Source organism: Lipotes vexillifer, unplaced genomic scaffold (assembly GCF_000442215.2).
Source record: "Lipotes vexillifer unplaced genomic scaffold, Lipotes_vexillifer_v1.1 scaffold472, whole genome shotgun sequence".
Lineage (NCBI taxonomy): Eukaryota > Metazoa > Chordata > Mammalia > Artiodactyla > Lipotidae > Lipotes > Lipotes vexillifer.
Window position 1 is genome coordinate 1,048,288 of NW_006797698.1, and position 27,361 is coordinate 1,075,648.

At 38.5% G+C, this 27,361-nt stretch overlaps 1 protein-coding gene and 1 pseudogene across 1 annotated transcript in view; one reads left to right on the plus strand and one right to left on the minus strand.

Annotated features, from left to right (window-relative positions):
* The window catches only part of KMT2C (lysine methyltransferase 2C), a 298,335-nt gene that overhangs the window by 229,633 nt on the left and 41,341 nt on the right, over window positions 1–27,361 (plus strand). Inside the window, exons 26-37 of the mRNA XM_007469801.1 lie at window positions 1,279–1,409; window positions 4,898–5,078; window positions 8,819–8,923; window positions 10,358–10,486; window positions 10,668–10,700; window positions 10,799–10,915; window positions 16,154–16,286; window positions 16,519–16,733; window positions 18,375–18,448; window positions 19,597–19,779; window positions 20,519–22,432; window positions 22,951–23,243. Of these exons, the coding sequence (XP_007469863.1) occupies window positions 1,279–1,409; window positions 4,898–5,078; window positions 8,819–8,923; window positions 10,358–10,486; window positions 10,668–10,700; window positions 10,799–10,915; window positions 16,154–16,286; window positions 16,519–16,733; window positions 18,375–18,448; window positions 19,597–19,779; window positions 20,519–22,432; window positions 22,951–23,243 (3,508 nt within the window). The remainder of the gene's footprint in view (window positions 1–1,278; window positions 1,410–4,897; window positions 5,079–8,818; window positions 8,924–10,357; window positions 10,487–10,667; window positions 10,701–10,798; window positions 10,916–16,153; window positions 16,287–16,518; window positions 16,734–18,374; window positions 18,449–19,596; window positions 19,780–20,518; window positions 22,433–22,950; window positions 23,244–27,361) is intronic.
* Window positions 12,344–12,595, minus strand: LOC103078069 (40S ribosomal protein S27 pseudogene; annotated as a pseudogene).

Consider the following 27,361-nt stretch of genomic DNA (forward strand, 5'->3'; position numbering starts at 1 on the left):
TTTTTGCGGTACGCGGGCCCCTCACTGCTGTGGCCTCTCCCGCTGCGGAGCACAGGCTCCAAACGCGCAGGCTCAGCGGCCATGGCTCACGGGCCCAGCCGCTCCGCGGCGTGTGGGATCTTCCCGGACCGGGGCACGAAGCCGTGTCCCCTGCATCAGCAGGCGGAGTCTCACCACTGCGCCACCAGGGAAGCCCTACTGCTGTAATTTTTTTTAAATGTTTAAAAAATGTTTATCCACTATGTTTAGTTGTTTTAAGTCCACCTATGTAGTCTGGCAACAAAAGTGCCCACATTGATTTTCAGAAGGCATGTGCCTTTTGCCTAAAGTATGTGAGAGTATCATTTGATTGCTTGCTTACCTGCTTTAAGTGGTGTACTTGATTTTTTGCTAATTTCATAGTCCAACATTTTGGATTTTTGCATTTCTTTGATTTTAAATTTGAGCATTTATTATCATATTCATAGATATATTATCACAATATGTATGTACCCCAGATACCTAATTTGCAGTAAATCCCTGAACTTGAATTGCTGGATTGAAGGACACACATTTTTTAAAAGACTTTTGTTAGATAGTCCCAATAAACTCTAGCAAAAGGTTGTACCCACTAAATTCCCTGTAGTAGTGTTCGAGTAGCCATTTATCCATACTCATTAGTATTGAGTATGTATTTTCCTTTTTTAAATCTTTAACAAAATATCAACATTAAAAAAAAATCAAGTTTCCGCTTTGTGAAGAAGAAAATACTCATTAAGAAACAATGGGGGGGCTTCCCTGGTGGCGCAGTGGTTGAGAGTCCGCCTGCCGATGCAGGGGACACGGGTTCGTGCCCCGGTCTGGGAGGATCCCACATGCCGCGGAGTGGCTGGGCCCGTGAGCCGTGGGCCGCTGGGCCTGCGCCTCCGGAGCCTGTGCTCCGCAACGGGAGAGGCCACAGCAGTGAGAGGCCCGCGTACCGCAAAAAAAAAAAGAAAGAAAAGAAACAATGGGAAGCATGCTGATAATAAGTAGACATGAAATGAATTTTCTATGATACTTAAAAATTAATAAACTTACTTTGAGGTCTTTTTATGAAAAAGGTAATTTGTCAAGTCATTATGCTGTGTACCTTAAACTTAGTTGTATGTCAGTTATATCTCAATAAAACTGATAGAAAAAGGAAAAAGCTTGTTTATGTGCAACTGTGTATATGTTGGTAAGTTATAAAATTGCTTTTGGTGGGCTTATCTGAAAATTTTAAATACCACATATTTATAAATGTGACTGTTGTTTCAGGCTGGAGTGAGCAGTTACCAGATACTCTAGTTGATGAATCTGTTTCTGTTACTGAAAACACTGAAAAAATAAAGAAGAGATACCGAAAAAGGAAAAATAAGCTTGAAGAAATTTTCCCTGCCTATTTACAAGTAATATTTTGCTTTATATTATATATTTGTTAATGAAAGAAACGTAAAGTGATGTATTGAGTTTTGAAAAAGAGTGTTGTTTTTGTACATGTTTTAATCAGTCATCATAAATGCCATTTTTTACCTTCCAGAGCCCCTTAAAAATTACATTTATCTTCTTTGTGCTTTGATACTTTTTACAAAGTTCTTTTTTTAATCCCAGGTTTTCATTTATAAATTGCATAAGAAACACAAGAACTTTTTGGCTGGGAAAAGCTCATTCTTCCAAACTAGTCATACCTGTGTACTCTGCAAACGGCAAGTCTGGTGGACAGCTTCCTTTGCTAGTACAGGTTACAGTAATTATGTTCACTGAATGATGATGGGTTTTTAGCCGCCAGAATTACAGCTTTCATAATATTTACCACATTTAGAGGCCTAGTGAACCAAAGGTTTAGGCTGAATTGTTTCTGTTTTCTAAAATATACATCAGGAAAATATCCCTCAATTTGAAGAAATTGTTTGATAGATGTAAATAGAAATCCTTCTAGTTCATCTTGTAAACATTAAGTCTCAGAAGAGTTCAAGGCCATGTGGTACATTGGAAAGAGCCCTACATCAGAAATAGGACTGAGCTGTAATGGCTGGCTCAGGCATAGCTCATTGTAGATTCTTGAGCATGTAATTCATCCTTCCTTGGCCTCTCTTCCTTCATGTGTAGAAATTGAATTGGATCATACTGTCATTGAGTGTCCATCTGATCTGTCCCTCCCACACAGCTATGGCCAACATAGGTAGCTCTTCATTGTTTGAGTTGTAATGTTTTTTTAACCTTAATTTTCCAGTTAGCTATTACTAATTTAATTGGTTTTAAAGACATTTCCTTTCAATTAACATACAGCTTCCTCAATTTTTTTTTGGAATTAGAAGTATAAAATTCAAATACTCATTTGACTAAAATGTCTTCTATATTTATCAAATAAGACTTTAAAGCATAAGTACCTTAAGTGTATAATAATATTTATGAGTGTGAATTTTTGTTAGACAACTAACATCATAAGGGCAGTGTCCATTTTAAAGAGTGCAGTCTTTAAAGTCAGAGCCCTGGGTTTGAATGCCACTATGCTACCAGTTAGCTATGTGATTTTGTTTTATTTAGCATCTCTGTGCCCCAGTTTTCTCATCTATAAAATTGTGGTAATACCTACTGTACAGAAATGTTGAGAGATGAAATAAGAATTGTGGATGTAAAGTGCTTAACTCTGCACCTCACATTTTATCTGTCTTTAATAAATGTTTTATTTTCCCCTTATTCCCTTCACATACCCATTCATTCTAGCTTTGTACCTTTTAAAAATATATAACAGTAATTTTATTGTTCAGGAAATAGAACCATTTATTGTTTAGATTATATTTAATTGCACCCTTTGTGTTGTCTCCTGTGGCCTTCACCTCCCATCTTAATAGTCCTTCCTGCCTGGGAGTATTGAGTAGATGGCATGCTCCCCTCCTCCTGTTGACCCTTCTGTAAAGTGTAATGTACATTTAGGAAGCTTTCTTTAGCTTTTTAATGAAAGTATTGATATGAAAAGTGACGATTTCATACTTTTGCAAAAGAGCCTTTAAAAATAGTGGATCTGATTTCCTGATTACTGCTGTAATCTAAATCTGTTGATCTGGATTGTTTCTTTTGGTGTCCAGGTGTAATTCCCCTGTTGTCCATCAGTAATATATAGCTTTTTTGATGTGCAGGAACCTTTTGTGATAGTACTATTTCTTGGACATCTTTTGATAGCAATTGTATTTTTTTTCACCGTTGTTTAGGGGTGGGGTGGGGCATACATAATATATAGTGATGAAAACCCGCCAGGGATTCAGTAACAGTGTTTTTCTAGCTTTTCTTTATTAATCACAACAGTGTCAAGATAAACTATAAATAATTGTTTAATCCACCCAGTAGAAATAGTTACCTGGCCTATTAAGAGCCGGTGGTACCACATGGCCATAGGAACCCCTGTAGTAGATCTGAAGTCTCCAGGTTCTGGTCATCACTGAATACTATTAAGTCACAAACCAGGTGGAGCCACTCCTTTACGTTAACTGCAGGAAACAAAAAGCCGCCAAAGTAGTAAGAATGTAACAGTTTTTGATAAATACCACTAAATTCATCATGGGTCATATTAAGAAAAAATTCTTGCTAATGGTGGTCTCAGATTTCTCAGATTTATACTGAAGGCATTAAATAAATGATCTATAAAGTTCTAAGATGCTTTCGTAATGATAAAAGCGTTACCAGTATAAGAAACAATTAATCTCCTGCCCAGTGCTCTATATTTGTGGGTTTTCAAATTCTTTTTCATAGTGAAACAAGTTCTTCATTTAAAAAAAGTGAAAATTTCAAATCAAATATTCATCGCCTCTACCAGACTTCACATACCTCCTCCCCTGTCCCTTTTCAAAAGTTAACAGCTTGGTGTTTATCCTTTCAGAACTTTTAAAATAATTTATTTTTGTATAGTCTTGGTTTGTTTGACAGACATTGAGTCTGTTTTCTCTTTTGGGTATTACTAAAAAATGCTGCAGTGAACCTTTTTTGTGTATGTGTCTTTGGCAAAAGTGTATTAAATGTTGGTAGTTACTGCAAAATTGCCCTCCACCAAGAATCCCCTTTCCAGGCAGACCACATTATAGACAGTAGAGTTTTGGGGTTGAAGTAAGTGAAGGGGGTCCCCAGTGCTTCCTTTTATTCTCTTTATTGATGCTTGAGAAGTTTGGGGGAGGTCTAGAGCTGTAAGGAGCCCAGCTTGAAAGAGTGGTCTCTACAGTAGAGCAAGTATATTGAAATGGAGAAAAATTAATATGAGTAAATGGATAAAAAGCCATAGCCTTTAATAGCCATACATGTTGTACACATAGTTTGTTTAAAATGACTATAAAAACCCTCTTTCAGATTTGTAGCCTGTGAAATCTTTAATGTGGTTGTATGCATCAGTATGATAATACTAAATCTATCTGAAGTATATAAATATTAAAGCTGTAGATCAAACCCTTGTGCTATCCTCTGTAGATGATCTATAAATATTAATAATATTCATGAAGTTTTAGTTTTTCTTATAATATGAATTAAAGTGCCATACTGTTACAAATTTATCCATTTTTAAATTTAATTGTAATCTAATCTGGGAGTATCGAATTATTATACTGCAGTTGGTAGAAACATATTTGACAGAATTGTGTGGTTTTATTTGCATAATTTTATTTGATTCTTGTAAAAAAAAAACCCCAAAAAACCTTATTTTTAAAATTCCGGTCAATTCTTTATATAAAAGAATTGACAGGCTATCTCTATAATTATTTATATATTTCTGTAGTCAGTTTTTATATTGTTAAAATACTAAGCTTTCCTGTTATTTCTGCCGCCTTATCAAAATGATGACAGAATTATCTGTTCTCATTTTAGAATTTTATAACTAAGTCAGTTGTTCTCATATGTGCTTATCTTTATCTAGGAAGCTTTCTTTGGAAAAGATCTTCTAGATACAACTAGACAAAACAGACTAAGTTTAGATAATCTATCAGAAGATACAGCTCAGCTTTCTTACAAAACAAACATGAGCACAAATTTCTTGGATCCTTCCTTAGATCCACTACTTAGTTCATCCTCAACTCCAGCAAAACCTGGAACTCACGGTATGTGGAATCACTGACAAACTTTTCTTTATCGCATTACATTCATCTTCCTTTTAATCAAACCTTTGAAATGCTTTAGTTTGGCCTCATATGCATTTTTAAAATTAACTTTATTGAAGTACCAGGTCTATAAGATTTATCAAATAAGTTTATCTGTGTAACAACCACTAAATCAACTCCTGTGAGGGGCGAAGGAAAATGGTTTATAGTTTGCTGAGGGTAATGTAAGGGAGTGTAATTAGGCCATAGTTGGTGAGTTATAAATATAATAGTCTTCAACTTAAGGTAGATTTTTGTTAATTACATAGCCCCAAGAAATTCAGAAGAGGAAAAGAGTGCTGTAGCTGGGAACTGGCTGTTCCACTGTGATAATAAAGTGAAATATATTTTAGATCAGTTTGTCGCTACTGACAGTTTGGGCCAGATAAACCTTTGTTGGAGGAGGGAGGCTGTCCTGATATTTAGCAGCATCTCTGTCCTCATGATGTCATAATGATCAAAAATGTCTCCAGATATTGCCAAATGTCCCTGCAAAACTGTCCCCTATTGAGACCCACTGCCCTAGCTATAGTGAATATGGGGACTACTTAGAATCAGAGAAAGGTATGAGAGCTTAATGTTTATAAATATTAACGTCAGCAAGGCTCTCAGAGTTTTAACTAGTTAGGTATCACAAAGTTTTTCCTCCACTTCTGTATTTTTATCTTGCTTTCAATTAGAAATTTAATGTTCTTCTGACAGGCTTCCTTTTGCCATTGAATTACATTTATTACTCCTTTAATTTTATAAACTCAATTTGGAAAACAGTCTTAAGGCAGCAGCCTTCCACTGAAAGATGACTTTTGATATATTAAGTAGTTACAGCTTCATTAACTTACCACTATCCTGGATGGAAATACAGGCTTTTATTTTTTATTTTAACTTCTTGAAATAATTAGAAGCAATCTTATCCCCCTGTTATTTGAATGCACCCAGCACGGGAGTAAAGGCCATGCTCTTTGTTTAATGTTAGCAGATCATTTTACTTTAGTTCTGTTGTTTTGAGTACTTACCTGCTCTGATCCATGTTAATATGTTGTTAAAATAATGCATAGTGAAAGACTTGTCGGCCCTTCAAAGGATGTCTCACTCTGAAGGATTATCTTATAAAAGTCTTGACTAGCCATTTAAAGACTTACATAGAAGGAAATTGCCCTTGAGTTTTTACAAGGAAAAGAACTGAGGTTGGAAAGAGACATATTGTGACTGGAAAGACATTGCTGTACAGTATTTTTATTCCTGTTTCCTTTATTTGAAGTTGTTTTTTCCACAGAACTCCTGAAGAGAGAATAGTTTAATGATAAAGCCAAAATAGTTTAATGATAAAGCCAAGGACTAGAATAATACACATTTCAAAACCTAGGTTAAATATAATGTTCTGTGCAGTCGAACCACTCTCTTGCCACTATGATGGGAATTCAAAAGTAATAGCTTCCTTTTTTAAAATACTTTATTCAATGTAGTCCATTATATCAGTTTAAATAATTTGTTGATAAGATACAAAATCTCTTCAGGTAGAGGAGAATTTTTAAAACATGGTCTTTTAAAAAACGCTGGTTGTAATTTGTTTAGTAGAATTCCATTGGTTTAAAACAAACAAGCCCGCAAACCTTTACCCTGGAACAATTATCCCCCAGTTTTTTTTCTTTCAAGTGTACTGTTGTCTACAGAATACATTATTGAAATAATTTTATTTCTTAAAAACTTTACAAATATTTGGGCATACAGAATTTACTTTAGCTCAATTTGAAAAATTATATTTTTATGTATGTCTGCATTCTATTTGAGAAGTATATGTTTAATGGGACAAGACTATTTTCATAGAAATATCTGATCTAGAATCTGGAGTATTTTATGTCCTCCCCTCCTCTCTTTTTTTTTTAATTTTTAATTGAAGTATAGTTGATTACAATGCTGTGCCGATGTCTGCCTTACAGCAGAGTGACTGAGCTATACACATATATTTTTTTAAAATATTCTTTCCCATTATGGTTTATCATAGGATATTGAATATAGTTCTCTGTGCTATACAGTAGGACCTTGTTGTTTATCCATTCTAAATATAAATCCTTTTTTTTTCCTTAAGTAAAAATATAGTCAAAATGGATTTAAAAATTCAGATATCCCTTAACTTACATGACTAATAAAGTTACTAAAGGTAGCCTAAATATTTTCCTTAGGCCAGAAACCCTGGTAGTTCTCCTTGACTCTTCATTATCTCACATTCCACATCTGATACCTCCACAAGTTTGCCTCTGCCTTCAAATGATATCCCAAAGCCAGCCACTCCTAACCTCACCCTCCCACCACAGTCGTGCGGCTGGTACCACCTCTCACTTAGACCCGGCCACAAGGCCTGCTGACTGATCCATCTCCCCTCTTGCCAACATGCCTTACCCCCTCCTCCACCCCCGTCGGTTCTGCGCCTGGCAACCAGCGTTTCCCTGTAAGATATCAGTCACACCTTCCTCTGGCAACCTTCCAGCAACTTCCCATTATACAGTTGACCCCTGAACAACAGGGGTTTGAACTGCGAGGGTCCACTTATATGAGGATTTTTTTCACTGATACGTACAGGAGTCCTACCATCTCTGGCTGCCTGAATCTGCAGAGGTGGAAATGAGGATATAGGGAGGGCCGACCAGAAGTCATATTGGGATTTTTGACTGTGTGGAGGGTCGGTGCCCCTCACCCCCATGTTGTTCAAGGGTCAGCTGTACTTTATACTTCAGAATAAAGCTCAGTCTTCGCCTTGACTTGTAAAACCATCCATAATCTTGCTTAACTGCCTTTTCAGTCTCTTACCATTCTTTCCCTCTATTACCGCAAGCACTGGCCCCTTGTCTTGACAAAATTCTTCCTGCTCTGGTCTTTGCATCTGCTTTTCCCTTTGCCTGAGGTACTCTCTCCATCTTAGGGCATATGCTCCCATAGCTTGTTTATTAGATTTGTGCTTGGTAACCACTTTTAAAAGGCCTTCCCTGACCACTTTTTCTAATATCGAACAGTATTTCCACATCTTATTCTGAATCCTTTTTTCCTTATTGCTTATCTTTATAGCACTTTCACTGCTGTCATTTATTTACTGTCAGACTCCCTCTGAGAAAGTAAGCTCTGGAGGCCATGCACTTTGTTTTAGTCACCTCTGTATTTCCAGTGGCTGGACCAGTGCCTGTTAACATAATCCATAGACATAATTCTGTGGGTACTCAAACACTTTCTTGAATAAATAAGTGAATTAATCAGTGTTAAGGGTAAAGCTGGAAGTAGGCATTTGACTAGATGGTATCTGGTTTATACTTTACAAGGAACTTCTAAACAGTAGGTTTGCCTTTAATATTTTATTTATCTTCTAGAGTGTTTTCCAGATGTCATTTTTAGCGATGCCACTTTCTTAATTTTTTGCTTTGTTTCACTTTTATTGCCTATGGGTTTTATTTTAAATTTTATTTTATTGTTAATATACAGTAGTCACAAAAACAAAAGTCTTAATTTTTTAATGTTTTGTTATTGAAAATGTTGGAGTGCCTTTTCTATGAAAAATTCCTTACTTTAGAAGTAATAATCTTTTTATGATTCTAGTACTTACCTCAGTATCTGCTGAGGTAAGTAGATATTTAGTAAGTGGTTGAATGAGTGAGTTTTAGAATTTAATGTCTAGGAAAATACTGACACTTTACAAACATACTTACTGCGCTTAGGCACTGCTGATGATCCCTTAGCCGATATTTCCGAAGTCTTAAACACAGATGATGACATTCTTGGAATAATTTCAGACGACCTTGCAAAATCAGTTGATCATTCAGGTATATATGAGTACTGTTTGCCCAGTGTCTGTTTTATGATGTGAGTGAGAGGTATGTGTGTGAAACAAGCTTAGTCTTTTCTCTGAAACTGAAAAAAAAATTTTTCTTTCTTTTCCTTCCTTCCTTCCTCCCTCCCTCCCTCCCCTCCCCTCCCCTTCCCTTCCCTTCCTTTGTCAAAGAACTCATCATTTTATTTGATCTGCTTTGGCTTTCCTGCTTTAAGAGGGGAAATAGCAAGTTAGTTAATTTCTGTTGCCTGTCTAATTGCATCAGATTTAAGGCCTGTTGCCTTAGAGTCCTGCTGTACCTGTTTCTTCTTTTGTTTGCACCGTCCCCCAGCTCCCGTGGTAATCATCCATTTTATTTGGTTTGGGTCTTGTAGGTCTTGATTTATGCACTTTCCAGGTTGAGAGCTCATCTTGTCCATTTGGTAAGAAACTGAGCCATGGCTGACGGCTGACTAGAAGTAGTCTTTTTTTTTTTTTAAATAGTGATTTCAGCTGAAACAACCTGTAGGTGCATGTGTATTTGTTATAGTGCTAATTTGTCACTAATCCAACTTTGCTTTTCCCTTTGTGCGTGCAGCTAAAGCATGGTACAGCTGTACTGTGCTTTGGATGACTTTCTCTGTAGTGTTCTTTTTTTTTAAATGAATGGTTTTATTCACGTTAGTATGTAATTTATAATATTACCCAAATATTACAGAGTTAGTTCCTATAAGAGCAGATAAGTTCCAGATAAGAGCAGATGAAATTTTACTTTTTGATAGCAGTAATATTGAGGAGGAAGCATGATAAAGTAGATAAACCAGTTTTAAATGTGACTGTTGCTTAAAAACCAATTTATATGAGATAAAACGTAATAAACATGATCTGTATATTGTTTTTGACTACAGAATATTTCAAAAATACGATCTGTAGTTGAAATTATTCACAAAAGGATAATTTTTACAAGGCATTGAAAGTTTTAAGAGCTTTTCATTAATTTGTGTGAAAGTTGTTTCACAAACTGCGTATAAGTTGAACCATACATTTGAAACACTATCTTCTAAGTTTAAGCAATTAATTGTATATTGAACATTGTATATTGATTCTTCTTAGAGAGTCCTGTCTTAATAATATGCTGCTTATTTTTTTGTGGAAATTAGCACTTTAGAACCAGATGTGTTCTTTGGTTTCTCAGGGAATGTGTTTGCATTGATTAAACCATAACTTTAAGCAGCACCCAAGTTTATAGATACATTGTGCCTAATTTTTACTGATTGACTCTCCAGATTGATTTAGGAATCCAGATTAATTCAGAATTACAGGCTTCTCATCGCTCTGTTTTAATCATATTGTTGTGTCTTAATGCAGGTAAATAGTGTAGTGCATTCTGTGTGAGTGTTCAGAATTCACTTTTTAATACACATACCTTGCTCCTCAGCTGGAATAGACCTTGGTGCCGGCGTTGATGATCCTTCCTCTTTGCCTCAGCCAAGTGTCAATCAGAGTTCACGACCGTTAAGTGAAGAGCAGCTCGATGGCATCCTCAGCCCTGAACTAGACAAAATGGTCACAGATGGTAAAATATTTGCCCTACATCTAGGCTTTCTAAAAGACATGAGTAAATACGATTTTCAAAGATTTCTGCATGCTTATTAACAAATTAACTTCTCTTCTGATAATTTTATGTCAAATGCTGTTTTGTACCAGTATATTGAAATGATGGTTGTTAATATTTCCACCTCTTTATTTTATCCTAGGAGCAATTCTTGGGAAGTTATATAAAATTCCAGGTATTTGTGTTTTGATTTTTAGTTTATAAGAATGGAATTCCCTGTGCTTTGGCTCTGTAGCCCTTTAATCGTACTGTCATTGGAACTGTGTCTCCTAGAGCTTGGAGGAAAGGATGTGGAGGACTTGTTTACCGCCGTGCTCAGTCCTGCAGCCACGCAGCCAGCTTCCGTACCACAGCCTCCGGCACCTCCGCTGCTGCCCGCGCACGCTCAGGGTATGTCGCCTCTCGAAAAGTGTCATAAGTATGGCTCTGTGGTGAGTGTCCCTCAGGAACCACGCACACAGAGTGATGGCAGAAAGCCCTCTTTTGTGCCGATGGAAGAGTACCAATCTCTGAGTTTCCCTCAGTTACACACCTACCTCCCTGACATCCTCTGGAAATCGGCGATTCTCTGCATGGCCAGAATTCTTCTGCTCACTTGATCTGCAACGCCACTATTAACAGTGCCTGCCTTCCTCCCATCCCCCAGTCCTAGTCCCAGCTCGCTTTTACTCAGTCCTTCCTGCAAAGATGTTTGGAGAACTGCTCCCCCCTCACCTGGCTGCCTTAGACTCATCCATCTGGTCTCAGTTTCACTGTCATTTCCTCAGTGGTTAGCAAATCACCACCTCCACACCTACCCCATTCTTTTCATTGGTAGCATGTGGTGCAGATATAAATGACTGTTTGGGTAATTATGGTTTTCCCTTTAGGTTGTGAGCTCCTTGAAGGCTTGGGTCACATCTGTCTTCACCACTGTATACCTTGCCACAGAGTATGTCCTTAGTACATACTTCAGAGTAAATCAGTGGCCTTTTTACCACTGTCGACTGTGAAATTCCTAATTCTGTGGAAATTTGCCTATTTTGTTTAATCCAGTTTCTTCTGCCTATTTGTAACTACTTGCAAAACAAGTTTAAGGCTTTCCTTTCTCCCTCTGCCTGGACAGCTAAAATCTGATAGGCTAGAATTAAAATTTGTGGGAGTAGGTAGGTAAGGTGGTAGTGCTGCCGGTCTGGGAATCTCCTATGGAAGGGAGATGGTGGTGTGTATTCTTGATGATTTGAATAATGGGTCATTTCTCTATATCCTGTTGTCACTGCTTCATGATTATATACTGAATTGAATAATTTGTAATGATACTTTTATAAGCTCATACACTTTTTGTGTTAAGTGCTGAAATGTACAAATAATTTAATGTTATCTTTACTACCAATTTTGTGTATACATGAAAAATTCTATAATGCACATAATTGAAATATTTTAGTTTCTACCATTTTAGCCTCTAAGCATAATTTACCTTGATTTTTGCTAGACTAAACATGTGATTTACATTTGGATAAAACAGACTCATCATAAGTGCTTCTTGCCTTAATTGTTCCCATATGCTGTCTTAATGATTAAGAACTCTTCAATATTTCTCTTCTCAACATATAAAAAAACTCTCTCCATGTTTTCTGAAACTAAAAGTGTGTATTTCAGAAATCAAATCATTTAAAGATGTATTCCTTTATAAAAGGTTTTATGATCATTGTTTAAATCATTTCACTGTGCAGTCTCATTTTTAATAAGGTTTTGAAGGTTGGGGGCAGTTGATTTATTTTTTTTTACCCAAAATGTGTTTATTGGGATGTTTCCCATTCATCTTGATTCCGGCAGCTTTTAGTGCTGCTTCCGTCTGGAGGAGCATCCTTCTGTAAGCCTTGCTTTTCCTCCTATAGGCTGGCAGAGGACAGTAGAGCAGCCAACACACAAAACTACTGTTTGTGCATGGCTAAAGACGGTGGTGATTTTATAGCATCCTGGGCATTTCACATCCACGAAATAGGAATTGGGGCTCTGCACCAGGTGCTGCTTCTTGTGTTTCCTCTTCTCTTCTGGAGAGGGCTGAAGGAGATCCTTTGCGAGAGGCATGTTCTCGTGGGGAGGTCATCACCGTTGGAAAGGTGGGGTTGATCTTTTTTTTTGCGTAGGAGTCGCTAAGATTTCAGCATTCATGTTTGAAAGAATAATAATTTAAGGATAGAGCATGATCAGGTCACATGCAGGGAGACCACACAGATATTCAAGAATGGCAACTCTAACATTTTCCAGGGCAAAGGAAGAGAGGTAAGTGGTCAGTGTTTTAGAAGGCAGGACAGAAAGTATGCATGGGACTGAATTGTGTCTACACAGCTAGGCACTGGCAGTTGGCCTTTTTTTCTCCACGTTTCTGAGAGGTACTGGAGACCTCACACCAGTGAAATGACCTGATGAGTTACACATTTTGGCCGAGTAGCTCTGATGTCAGTATTGGAAATGGATTTGACACAGGAAGAGTTGTACTCATGAGTTTATTGCAGTGGGGACTGAGTTAGAATTTGGGCTCCATTTAAATATATCTGCAGTGCTAATTGAAAGGAGGAAATGGATTTGAGAGACAGTGCTGTTAGAATAAGTAGGATAGTGCTACCAAATGGATGTAAGATGTGAGAAAAAAGGAAATTGAACTGGACTATATATAAGCCAGCCTTGCCTAGAGGATAACCAGTCATGCTGTAAACTGGAAACATGGAACAAAGAAGCGTGCACGCACGCGCGTGTGTGTGTGTGTTGTAGGGGAACAAGGAAGCATGCACGTGCGTGTGTGTGCGTGTGCGTGTGTGTGTGTGTGTGTGTGTGTGTGTGTGTGTTGTAGGGGGAGGGTAGTGGAGATGTAATGGATTTAGTTTTAGGCCATTTTTAGTTAGAAATGGGACATACACATTGTTCTGACGTAAAGGCAGTTGCAGTTGTTCAAGGCTGTAGATGAAAATTTAGGAATTGTCTGTTTAGTGGTTGGAAGGGTGAGCTTTCTTAAGAATATACTGCCAGTAGAGTACAGAATCTTGAAGAACTCTTTTTAATTAAATAATGAGTTATATGCTTAAGTCAACTGATTTATATTAGGTATGCAATTATACAATCCTTTCCCCTTTTGAAGCATTAGGTGGAAGTGAAAAAAGCTAAGAGATGGAGACACCGAGTGAGAAGTATAGGATCTTCGCAGTGGCGGTCATCAGGCCGTAGGGTCCGGTGGGGTGAAAGGCGTTGTTGTTTCACTGGATGGTGAGATTGCTGTGATCTTCAGTGGATCAACTTAGTAGGAGCGATGAGGAGAAGGGCAGAGTGTGATGTGTTGACACTTTTATAGAAGGTCAGAAAGCGGAGAAGGGAAATTTCAAGAAGATTGAGACAGTAACTTGAAATCACTTTAGGTGAAAGTTACATGAAGTGACTTTGCAATTCTTACCATGGTTCATGCCTTGAAAAAGATACTAGTATGACCAGGTGTGGTAGACTGGAGAGAATGGGAAAAAGACCACCTCCTAATTAAAATAATAACAAAGGGAAAATGCTTTGCATCTATTTATGTGTACTTAAGTTATTTAATTTCTCTGGGTCTTTTTGCATAAATGGAGCTACGCGTAATAACCCATTTCATGGCCTGGTTGTGAGGACCAAAGAGTTAACACATGTAAAGGTTTTGGAGCAGTGCCAGGCATATACTAAATTGCTAATGAGTAATAGCTATTGTTATTATGTGAGGTTTCAGTATAGTTGTATTGCAGGTACAGTAGTCAGTGCTGATAGCTCCAGGATAGATCACATTCTCACTACTAGGAAGGGAGCTTTTCTTTATCCTAACTACATGAAAGGCATTTAATATTTTTCAATAAAATATCATATTCCTTAGTGGAACCTACTTGTCTCTAAAGTTAAAAAATAGAAGTAGCATTCTACTTGGAATAAGTGCAGAAATCTTGCTTCTTAATCCGATCCTTGGAGTGAACATAAGTGTCCTGAGACACTTGTTGTGGAGTCCAGATCCAGTGGGCCCAGCTCTGCCGTTATGCAGGAGAAGCCCTAACCTGGAAGTCAGATGGTTCCAGGACCACTGTCCTTGAGACAAAGCCTGAAAAGCTGCGGGCAGTCAGCCCCAGTGTCCTCAGACGAACTTGAGGGTTGTAATGGAGGGTCTGGTTTGGCTGAAAGGACATTACGTAGTGTAGAACATTATGTGGGCAAGACACTTCTCTTTGTTATTTTTTCTAATAGCTTGGCAAGTGATCGGGTTAGGGGTTCTCTGTCACTATACCAGGTGTGCCCAGTATTAACCAACTTTGTAACTGATTTTCATTTGTATAATTAACTGGTGATGCGGATGTGGATCTCCTAGTGTTGTTCTGAGTGTTATGACGTAAGTAGAGGCTGTGTATTTATTATGTCTTTAAATTGGAAGGGTTTTCTCCCCACCTTCCAGTTTTATTGAGATATAGTTGACATACAGCACTGCATAGTTTAGGGTGTACAGCATAGTGATTTGACATACGTCGTGAAATGATTACCACTGTAAGTTTATGGAAGGGGTTTTTGAAGGTACACCATAAAAGGTGGGTTTTTTTGTTTGTTTGTTTTTTTGCTGGAAAACTGCTTGGTTAAGGACAGTTGGCTTATTTCAAAATAGTTTAGGAAAATAGATGATCGCAATAAGGGTTGGAGTTATATGCTTGTGGAGAGTTTGGAGAAACACAAGGTGGTCTTATTATGGTTTTGCCTAATGTCTATTTAGAAAGAAGACGTGAAGGTACTGGAATGAGAATTAAAATACATTTGGGGGCTGAAACTGCAAGTAATGAAAATTAGGTCAAAAACAGAAATTATTTATTTTTAACAGTAGTCATCCAATTTATAATGGTAGATGAAATATTGCTTGTTGTTCCAAACTACTTTAGAGAAAGTGCCAATTTGAGAGTAATAGATTTTTTTTCATATAAGGGACATCTGTTTGTAAATTTTGAGTGAAGAAGAATGTTTGATACAACTCACTAGCATTTGTTGAGATTGATTCTTTTTTATTTTTTTGCGGTACGCGGGCCTCTCACTGCTGTGGCCTCTCCCGTTGCGGAGCACAGGCTCCGGACGCGCAGGCTCAGCGGCCATGGCTCACGGGCCCAGCCGCTCCGCGGCATGTGGGATCCTCCCGGACCGGGGCACGAACCTGTGTCCCCTGCATCGGCAGGCGGACTCCCAACCACTGCGCCACCAGGGAAGCCCTGATTCTTTTTTTAGAGCTCATATGTACTGCATACTTACTGCATAGCAGGCACTTTGCTGAAAACTGCACATACAGTATGCCAGTTACATTATAGAATACCTTCATTTGATTGATTCTGCTTATAACAAGTAGCAGAATTAAGATTCAAGCTCAGGGCTGTCAGACTCCAAAACACATGCTACTTCCATTATACCATAATGAAGTAAACAGAATTATAGAGTCCATATTTCAAAATTTTATAACCAAGTCACTCTTTAAGCGATATTTTACAGTATAATATTGGGGGGGGGAATCCTACTTTTAAGTAGTGTTACGAATTTTTATTTAAAAATATTTCTGCCGCTTTTTAATTATTTTTTAATAATATGCAAAAATTGCTGCTTTCTTCTTTTAAGATGTCTTTTCACGGATGCCACTCGTGAACGGCCTTATCGGACCCAGTCCTCATCTCGCACATAATTCTTTGCCTCCTGGAAGTGGACTGGGAACCTTCCCTGCTGTAGCGCAGCCCCCCTACACTGATGCCAGGTATTTAAAAGCCTCCACTTTCTACGGAAACGTAAATCTTTTTTGTTATATGAATGGTTATTGGTCTGAGTGATTGTGCACAGTGTTAGTGTGTTGCACTCATTGTGATCTTTGCGAAAAATCATCACATTTTAGCTATTTTGTAATAATAGGTTTAATGAAATTGTACTTGACCATAGTGCTTAGAAAGTTATTTTATGTTTATGAAGTAACGTTGTTTATTATTTGCCAGGGATAAAAATCCAGCATTTAATCCAATGGCAAGTGACCCTAATGGCTCTTGGACATCATCAGCTCCCACTATGGAAGGAGAAAATGATACAATGTCAAATGCCCAGAGAAGTACACTCAAGTGGGAGAAAGAGGAGGCCCTGGGTGAAATGGCAACAGTAGCACCAGTTCTCTACACAAATATTAATTTCCCCAACCTAAAGGAAGAATTCCCAGGTAAGTCACGGATATATCACTGTTTTACATGTGACCAGCTTTCCCAAACGTCACAGGCTTTTTTTGTTCTTGTCTCACTATAACAGAGAGCCTGTGTATCACCATTAATTTTTATCTAGTGTGACTCTGCACAATGTGAAGAATCCCTAGATATCTAGAAACATCTTGCATTTTCTTAGTCCTAAGCCCTGTACTGATTTGCATATTTCCCAGAAGTTGATTTCAATTAATGAAGTGATTCCAGCTCCTAGCAGTCTTTTTAAATACATGGAAGTCAGTGTTGTGTTATATGTGTAATTTGTACAAGAAAATTCCTAGAATAAAAAGCTTATCATTTAATCAGAAGTATTAAGTTAGGCTAAATCAGACTCCATTCTAAGTATTGTTCACATTGAAACTAACTCAGAATTATTTCCCCTTCTTCCCAACTGTCTAGCCCATTTGACAAAAGCAGATGGTACAGTGGTACCATTTTTGAGAATTCTCATTAGCAAGAGGATGAAACATTTGGATTAATGTCACTTACAGAATATTTGTAAGCAAATGCTCATTTAGTATCTTGAGTTCATGTTGCAAGACAAACTAGGATTTGAAAAGGTCACTTAAGCTTTGTCTTGTAGTAGTTTCCCAGCTGTCATATGGCTCTTTTAAATTACTAGAGGAGTACTTAAAAGTGGATTTTTTATGGATGACCCCTGTCTTTTCAGGTTTGGCCGCCTTGTAGTACTTTATTTATTATTCATAGAAATAAATGCTACCTTATCTAACAAGAAAAGTCAGTGGTTTAATGCAGGGCTGTCTGTTAAAGCAGTATACACATTCTTCAAGGGTCTTTTTTGTTTGTTTGTTTGTTTTAACCACACTTTTTATTTGCTGCTTAGAGATGAGTATATCTGGTTCTGTTAAGTCACTTAGTGTCAGTGTAAAAATTGTCCTTAGATTGGAGCTGTAGGTTTCCTTTTTTTTTTTAAGTAATTTTCTTTAATAGATGTACTGTGTGATTCTAGAACCTCATGAAATACCATGTTAAGGCTGTTGGTCTGCAGCTGATTTCTGTTTTCACTGGCTGTTTCGAAGCTTTCTTTTTATAAATATGGACAAAAGCATTTCTACATTTATTGCTAACTGTTGATCTCACCCACATTTCATTTTGTGTACTGTTCTGGCACTGAGTTTCATAGAAGTAGCTTGAAATCATTGCTTTTCCCTATCTTTGTTGTGCACAGGTGCTGATGAGATGCTTATTTTTAATAATGATAACTTCCTTTTGGTCAACTTGATAGACTTCTCTTGAGTACAGATGTTTTCCAAAACTTTTAGCTTTGGTCCTGGTAGCATCTTACATGGTTGAGGGAATTTATTATGTTTGGCTTAACTTTATCTTGGCTGCTTAGGACTTTGATTTAAAAACTTCCCAACTCCACAGGTGAGATTGTTAATGAGGCAGCACTCCATTCAGAAATATGTTTGGTCTGCTGTGTGCCAGGAACTTTATACTATACAAAGAACTAAATACAGGACTATTCATTTATGAAAATGTGGGCAGAATAAGTTTAACTGTTAGCAGTTTATCAACCTTTTGATTAAGATGCATCATTACCGTGGTTCTGTGAATGTGTCTACTGTGTTCTTCTGTTACAGACTGGACTACTAGAGTGAAGCAAATTGCCAAGCTGTGGAGAAAAGCAAGCTCGCAGGAAAGAGCACCATACGTGGTATTTAAAAAAACTCACATGTATCATGCCTTCAGACACAATATGTGAATCTTATTATTATTGTCTTAGGTTCATAAAAAGATTTCCCATTCCAAAAAACATATGTTAAATACTTGTACAACTAATAAACAGCTTTGTTTTATAGTGTTTTCCTAACTCATATGATGTCTTAATATAGAGGGTGACATTTTCATAAGCTGGTTAATAGAACCAGTGTGTTGAAGATTGAAGTCACTTATCCTAGGAGGATGTTTAACTCATTTCACTTTTAAATTGTTTTATCTCTTCGAAAGAGTACTACATTTTGCAGCCACATTAATGTGCCTCAGTTTCTTCCACAATAAGCTCTTTTTGTATTAGGTTTAGTAGAGAATTTTGAAAGAGGTATACCTGGACACCTTTAAGGAGCTTTTGAAACATGGACTTGGCCAGGAATTATTAGGGTATTTTATAAGATTCACAGTTCAGATGGTGACTTATTTTCTCCCAAAGAGCCAAATTAAGATTGTCAACTGGATCCAAATCCTTGCTTTCATTTGAAAGCATATTATATCTGCATTACCGTTTTGAAAAATATATGCACGTATTTTCTACTTTGATCTTCAGCAGACATATTGTCAGTGATAATGACTGCTTGGATAAAGCAAAAAATTTTGGTGGGGGGACGTGTTGATGATGGTTTGCTTTGTTTTACCTTGACTGGCAGAGGTAATGGCAGGATATTTTTAATATTTCTCAATGATTTTTCTTTTTTTAACGTTAAGCTTCAGGTTCCAGATTTTAGATTTGGAGGATTGATTTGGTATTTTCCTTTTCTCTAAATTGAGAGAGATATTAATCGTTCCATTTTTGAAGAGTCTGTTACAAAAATTAGGATTGAAAATATTAGATTACACCTGGGTTCTCTAGCCTGGTTCAAATAGAGAGATGGAAATATGTCTTCAGTTGAAACATGCCTTGTAAAAGGGAAAAGTGGGGTAGTGTCCAGATCTTTTCACACAAGAGGCTCTAAGTTCTCAAGATTAATATTTCAACTGTTTTCAACTACTTAACCCAACTTTTTCTTGCTTTTGTATGATAAAATTTGCCATAGTTTTATTTAATTTTAACATATACTGGGAGATAATTTTCTTCTCCTTTTTTCAAAGCAAAAAGCCAGAGATAACAGAGCTGCTTTACGCATTAATAAAGTACAGATGTCAAATGATTCCATGAAAAGGCAGCAACAGCAAGATAGCATCGATCCCAGCTCTCGTATTGATTCAGATCTTTTTAAAGATCCACTAAAGCAAAGAGAATCGGAACATGAACAGGAATGGAAATTCAGACAGGTGTGTGTTTCTGTTTCTTTAAGAATTGGCTTTTTAGGACTTCCCTAGTGGTGCAGTGGTTAAGAATCCGCCTGCCAATGGCAGGGGACATGGGTTCGAGCCCTGGTCCAGGAAGATCCCACATACCATGGAGCAGCTAAGCCCATGCGCCACAACTACTGAGACTGCGCTCTAGAGCCCGCGAGCCACAACTATTGAGCCCGCCTGCCTAGAGCCCATGCTCCACAACAAGAGAAGCCACCGCGATGAGAAGGCCGCGCACCACCATGAAGAGTAGCCCCCGCTCGCCGCAACTAGAGAAAGCCCACCCAGCAACGAAGACCCAACGCGGCCAAAAATAAAAAGATTAATTAATTAATTAATTAATTTTTTAAAAAGAATTTGCTTTTTAAAATTGAATTTTTGCTTTTTGAGAAAAGAGCTATTTATGATATAGTTTCAGCTATAGTTCTTACTACAATATAAAAATTTGATTTAAAATAGACTTTCCCTTCTCAGTAAAATATATTTAAGTTGATTTTGGGAAGTTTTAGTAAATACTATAAACGATATGCTGCCGTAGACATTCGGTATACTGGGATGGATAATAGTCTCTCCTCTTGAGGAATTTATAGTAGGGGAGCAGTCTGGAAACTGACGACATCAAACGAATAAATTTTCTGTTGCTGTCCCCCCCTGACCCGTGACAGCTATATTCTTCCTTAGCCATATGATTGTTTTTTCTTTGCTATTTCAACAGCAAATGCGTCAGAAAAGTAAGCAGCAGGCTAAGATTGAAGCCACCCAGAAGCTGGAGCAGGTGAAGAACGAGCAGCAGCAGCAGCAGCAGCAACAACAACAACAACAGCAGCAGCAGCAGCAGCAGCAGCTGGGCCCTCAGTCTCTTCTGGGGCAGTCTGGCTCGGACACGCCAAGTGGCGGTATCCAGAGCCCCCTGACCCCACAGCCTGGCAGCGGAAGTACGTCTCCTGCACAGCCCTTCCATAAAGACCTGTTTGCAAAGCAGCTGCCCGGCACCCCCACTTCCGCGCCATCAGATGACGTGTTTGTAAAACCACAAGCTCCACCCCCTCCTCCGGCGCCGTCTCGGATCTCCATCCCGGAGAGTCTGTCGCAGGCTCAGGCTTCTCAGCCGCCTTCCCCACAGATGTTTTCCCCTGGATCTTCTAACTCCCGGCCGCCATCTCCAGCAGATCCTTATGCGAAAATGGTTGGTACCCCAAGACCACCTCCTGGGGGCCATGGTTTTTCCAGAAGAAATTCTGCACTGGTGGAAAACTGTGCACCTTTACCGTCCGTATCTAGGCCCACTCAGATGAGCGAGACAGCAGCAAGTAGGCCATCCCCAGTCAGAGATTTATGTTCTTCCTCCACAGCAAGTAGTGACCCCTATGCAAAGCCTCCAGACACACCTAGGCCTGTGATGACAGATCCATTTCCCAAACCCTTAGGCCTACCCCGGTCTCCTGTAGTTCCGGAACAAACTGCAAAAGGTCCTCTAGCGTCTGGAACCAACGACCACTTTACTAAACCATCTCCTAGGGCAGATGGGTTTCAAAGACAACGGATACCTGATCCATATGCTCGACCCTTGTTGCCACCTGCACCTCTTGATAGTGGTCCCAGACCTTTTAAAGCTCCAATGCAGCCGCCCCCATCCTCCCAGGACCCTTATGGATCAGTGTCACAGGCACCAAGGCGATTGTCTGTCGACCCTTATGAAAGGCCTGCTTTGACACCACGACCTGTAGATAATTTTTCTCATACCCAGTCAAGTGATCCATATAGCCAGCCTCCCGTCACCCCACATCCGGCAATGAATGAATCTTTTGCTCATCCTTCAAGGGCGTTTTCCCAGCCTGGAACCATATCAAGGCCAACATCTCAGGACCCATATTCCCAACCTCCAGGAACTCCACGTCCTATTGTCGATTCCTATTCCCAGCCGCCAGGAACATCTCGCTCCAATCCAGACCCCTATTCTCAACCTCCTGGAACTCCCCGGCCCACCACCATCGGTCCATATAGTCAGCAGCCACCAGCCCCAAGGCCGTCTGCACAAGCAGACTTATTTGTTACATCTGCAGCTAATCAGAGACGTTCTGACCCACGTGCTCACCCTCCTGGAACACCAAGACCTGGAATTTCTGTTCCTTACTCTCAACCACCAGCAATACCGAGGCCAAGGATTTCAGAGGGTTTTACTAGGTCCTCAATGACAAGACCAGTCCTCATGCCAAATCAGGATCCTTTCCTGCAGGCAGCACAAAATCGAGGAGCAGCCTTACCTGGCCCTTTGGTAAGGCCACCTGATGCGTGTTCCCAAACACCCAGGCCACCTGGACCTGGTCTTTCAGACACTTTTAGCCGTGTCTCCCCATCTGCCCCTCGTGACCCCTATGATCAGACTCCCATGACTCCGAGATCTCAGTCTGACTCTTTCGGAACAAGTCAGGTTGCTCATGATGTCGCTGATCAGCCACGGCCTAAATCAGAGGGGAGCTTCAGTGCACCTTCCAAGTCACCCATGAATTCTCAAGGCCAGCAGTTCTCTGGTGTGTCCCAGCTTCCCGGACCTGTACCGACCTCAGGAGTCACCGATACACAGAGCACTGTAAACATGTCTCAAGCAGATACAGAGAAATTGAGACAGGTAAACAGGTTGAATGTTCTCAGACGTTTTACATGTATTATTTGAGAGTGCTGTTCATTTCATCAAATTGAGTAATTCATGTACAGCTGTTAAAGTCAATCTTTCTGTAGAATTGGTCATACTGCAAAGAAGAAAAATGAAATTGGTAAAATCAACACTGATGATTGGGCTTATTCTTTTATCTAATTTCAGTTTTCATGAGTTGGTAGGGGAATTCTTAAATATGAAAGGTTCAGTTTTGTGATAGTTGTATGGCAAGGAAAAGGACCCAAATCATCACTTTATTTTTTATAACCAATTGAATATTTAAGTGTAACTAGTGTTTTATCATACTTTGAAACTTAAGTGTAGCTAGTGTTTTATCATACTTTGAAATTTAAGTGTAACTAGTGTTTTATCATACTTTGAAATATTACTGTATTTTAAACATTACCATAGTCAAGTATCCAAAGCATTGAGACTTAAAAAGCTATTACTTTTTTAAAAGTCCCGGTCATTTTTTGTTTCTTTCTGTTCAGCGACAGAAGTTACGTGAAATCATCCTCCAGCAGCAACAGCAGAAGAAGCTGGCAGGTCGACAGGAGAAAGGGTCACAGGCCCCAGGAGCAGTGCCTCATCCGGGGCCCCTGCAGCACTGGCAGCCGGAGAGTGCCAGCCAGGCTTTTACTAGGCCTCCCCCGCCCTATCCTGGGAGCATCGGGTCCTCCATTGGCCCTCCTCTAGGACCTAGATATGCTGCTTTCCCAAAAGACCCGCGTGGACCCTGTACTCCTGATGTTACTGGTATGGGGATGAGACCTCATGGATTTAGGTAATGTGTTTAGTTTCATGACAGATTTAAATTGCTAATAGAAGGGAACATGCACGACTGAAATTATTTTGTTTGGGACCATTTTTTAATTGTAGTATAGTTAATTTACATTGTTATGTTAGTTTCACGTGTACAGCAAAGGGATTCAGTGTCTTTTATATATATATATATATATATATATATATATATATATGTATGTATGTACATATATGTGTGTATATATACATATGTATATATATTCTTTGAAATTACTCTTAATCAAGAAGTTTATGCTGTTTTTTACTTTTTGATCCCTTTGAGATATGATCAACATTATTTTTCACTAATGCGAGGCCGTGGGTTTTTCTTTAAACCCCTCAGTACTCAACAGAGTGTAAAAGCGCTCCCTTTGTTATTAAATATTAACTGTACTAGCCTTACGTCACAGCCACAGCGATGTAGTTTATCCTACCAGTCAAACCTTTAAAATGTAACTGCCATATTCCTTCAAAGCCTCCTGTGATGTGATGAGTGAGAATTATTCTCTCCTTAGATTTTTAATTTTAATTTACATGGTAAATATTTGTGGAAATTTCAAAATTGAAAGGATGTTTTCCTGTAGGAATTTTTTGTGATGAGTAGTTTCCATCTTTGAAGTGGCTAGTAGAACAATCAAAGCCAAATGTAGGCCTGAGTTATAATAAGGTATTATATTATAACATAATAATACTTTAACATATGCTTTTCGTTTTATCAGGTATAGTTTTTAGTCTAATACCTACCTCCATGTTAAAGTCTTACCCTTGTTTTCCTTTTCTCTTCTTTTGCCTGTTGCTGTTTTTTTTTTTTTTGGTTTTTTTTTTTTTTTGGAAAAAAAAAGTTTACAATTTTATTATTGTAAGCAAATTAAATTCCAATACTTTTAGAAACAAAAAGGTTGGAATTTTGGAGTCAGTCTTCAGATTTTTTGTGGTAATCCTGGTCGGATTTTTAAAGATTGTCAGACACACCCAGTCTGCTATCTTTTGTTTGTTTGTTTGTTTCTGCTTTATAACAAAGTGAATCAGTTATACATATACATATGTTCCCATATCTCTTTCCTCTTGCGTCTCCCTCCCTCCCAGCCTCCCTATCCCACCCCTCCAGGTGGTCACAAAGCACGGAGCTGATCTCCCTGTGCTATGCGGCTGCTTCCCACTAGCTATCTACCTTAGTTTGGTAGTGTATATATGTCCATGCCTCTCTCTCGCCTTGTCACAGCTCACCCTTCCCCCTCCCCATATCCTCAAGTCCATTCTCTAGTAGGTCTGTGTCTTTATTCCTGTCTTACCCCTAGGTTCTTCATGACATATTTTTTTTTCTTAAATTCCATATATATGTGTTAGCATACGGTGTTTGTCTTTCTCTTTCTGACTTACTTCACTCTGTATGACAGACTCTAGGTCTATCCACCTCATTACAAATAGATCAATTTCATTTTTTTATGGCTGAGTAATATTCCATTGTATATATGTGCCACATCTTCTTTATCCATTCAGCCGATGAGGGACACTTAGCTTGCTTCCATCTCCAGGCTATTGTAAATAGAGCTGCAATGAACATTTTGGTACATGACTCTTTTTCAATTATTGTTTTCTCAGGGTATATGCCCAGTAGTGGGATTACTGGGTCATATGGTAGTTCTATTTTTAGTTTTTTAAGGAACCTGCATACTGTTCTCCATAGTGGCTGTACCAATTCACATTCCCACCAGCAGTGCAAGAGTGTTCCCTTTTCTCCACACCCTCTCCAGCACTTATTGTTTGTAGATTTTTTGACGATGGCCATTCTGACTGGTGCGAGATGATATCTCATTGTAGTTTTGATTTGCATTTCTCTAATGATTAATGATGTTGAGCATTCTTTCATGTGTTTGTTGGCAGTCTGTATATCTTCTTTGGAGAAATGTCTATTTAGGTCTTCTGCCCATTTTTGGATTGGGTTATTTGTATTTTTGTTATTGAGCTACACGAGCTGCTTATAAATTTTGGAGATTAATCCTTTGTCAGTTGCTTCATTTGCAAATATTTTCTCCCATTCTGAGGGTTGTCTTTTGGTCTTGTTTATGGTTTCCTTTGCTGTGCAAAAGCTTTGAAGTTTCATTAGGTCCTGTTTGTTTATTTTTGTTTTTATTTCCATTTCTATAGGTGGAGGGTCAAAAAGGATCTTGCTGTGATTTATGTCATAGAGTGTTCTGCCTATGTTTTCCTCTAAGAGTTTGACAGTTTCTGGCCTTACATTTATGTCTTTAATCCATTTTGAGCTTATTTTTGTGTATGGTGTTAGGGAGTGATCTGTAATCTCATACTTTTACATGTAGCTGTCCAGTTTTCCCAGCACCACTTATTGAAGAGGCTGTCCTTTCTCCACTGTACATTCTTGCCTCCTTTATCAAAGATAAGGTAACCATATGTGTGTGGGTTTATCTCTGGGGTTTCTATCCTGTTCCATTGATCTGTCTTTCTGTTTTTGTGCCAGTACCATACTGTCTTGATTACTGTAGCTTTGTAGTATAGTCAGAAGTCAGGGAGCCTGATTCCTCCAGCTCCGATTTTCTTCCTCAAGATTGCTTTGGCTATTCGGGGTCTTTTGTGTTTCCATACAAATTGTGAAATTTTTTGTTCTAGTTCTGTGAAAAATGCCAGTGGTAGTTTGATAGGGATTGCATTGAATCTGTAGATTGCTTAATTTTGTATCCTGCTACTTTACCAAATTCATTGATTAGCTCTAGTAGTTTTCTGGTAGCATCTTTAGGATCCTCTATGTATAGTATCATGTCATCTGCAAACAGTGACAGCTTTACTTCTTTTCTGATTTGGATTCCTTTTATTTCCTTTTCTTCTCTCATTGCTGTGGCTAAAACTTCCAAAACTGTTGAATAACAGTGGTGAGAGTGGGCAACCTTGTCTTGTTCCTAATCTTAGTGGAAATGCTTTCAGTTTTTCAACATTGAGGACTATGTTGGCTGTGGGTTTGTCATACATGGCCTTTATTATGTTGAGGAAAGTTCCCTCTATGCCTCCTTTCTGGAGGGTTTTTATCGTAAATGGATGTTGAATTTTGTCGAAAGCTTTCTCTGCATCTATTAAGATGATCATATGGTTTTTCTTCTTCAATTTGTTAATATGGTGTATCACATTGATTTGGGTATATTGAAGAATCCTTGCATTCCTGGGATAAACCCCACTTGATCATGGTGTATGATCCTTTTAATGTGCTGTTGGATTCTGTCTGCTAGTATTTTGTTGAGGATTTTTGCATCTATGTTAATCAGCGATATTGGTCTGTAGTTTTCTTTCTTTGTGACATCCTTGTCTGGTTTTGGTATCAAGGTGATGGTGGCCTCGTAGAATGAGTTTGGGAGTGTTCCTCCCTCTGCTATATTTTGGAAGAGTTTGAGAAGGATAGGTGTTAGCTCTTCTCTAAATGTTTGATAGAATTCGCCTGTGAGGCCATCTGGTCCTGGGCTTTTGTCTGTTGGAAGATTTTTAATCACAGTTTCAGTTTCAGTGCTTGTGATTGGTCTGTTCATATTTTCTATTTCTTCCTGATTCAGTCTTGGCAGGTTGTGCATTTCTAAGAATTTGTCCATTTCTTCCAGGTTGTCCATTTTATTGGCATAGAGTTGCTTGTAGTAATCTCTCATGATCCTTTGTATTTCCGCAGTGTCAGTTGTTGCTTCTCCTTGTTCATTTCTGATTCTGTTGATTTGAGTCCTCTCCCTTTTTTTCCTGAGGAGTCTGGCTAATGGTTGTTTGTTTATCTTCTCCAAGAACCAGCTTTTAGTTTTATTGATCTTTGCTGTCGTTTCCTTCATTTCTTTTTCATTTATTTCTGATCTCCTCTTTATGATTTCTTTCCTTCTGCTAACTTTGGGGTTTTTTGTTCTTCCTTCTCTAATTGCTTTAGGTGCAAGGTTAGGTTGTTTATTCAAGATGTTTCCTGTTTCTTAAGGTGGGCTTGTATTGCTATAAACTTCCCTCTTAGAACTGCTTTTGCTGCATCCCATAGGTTTTGGGTCGTCGTGTCTCCATTGTCATTTGTTTCTAGGTATTTTTTAATTTCCTCTTTCATTTCTTAAGTGATCACTTCATTATTAA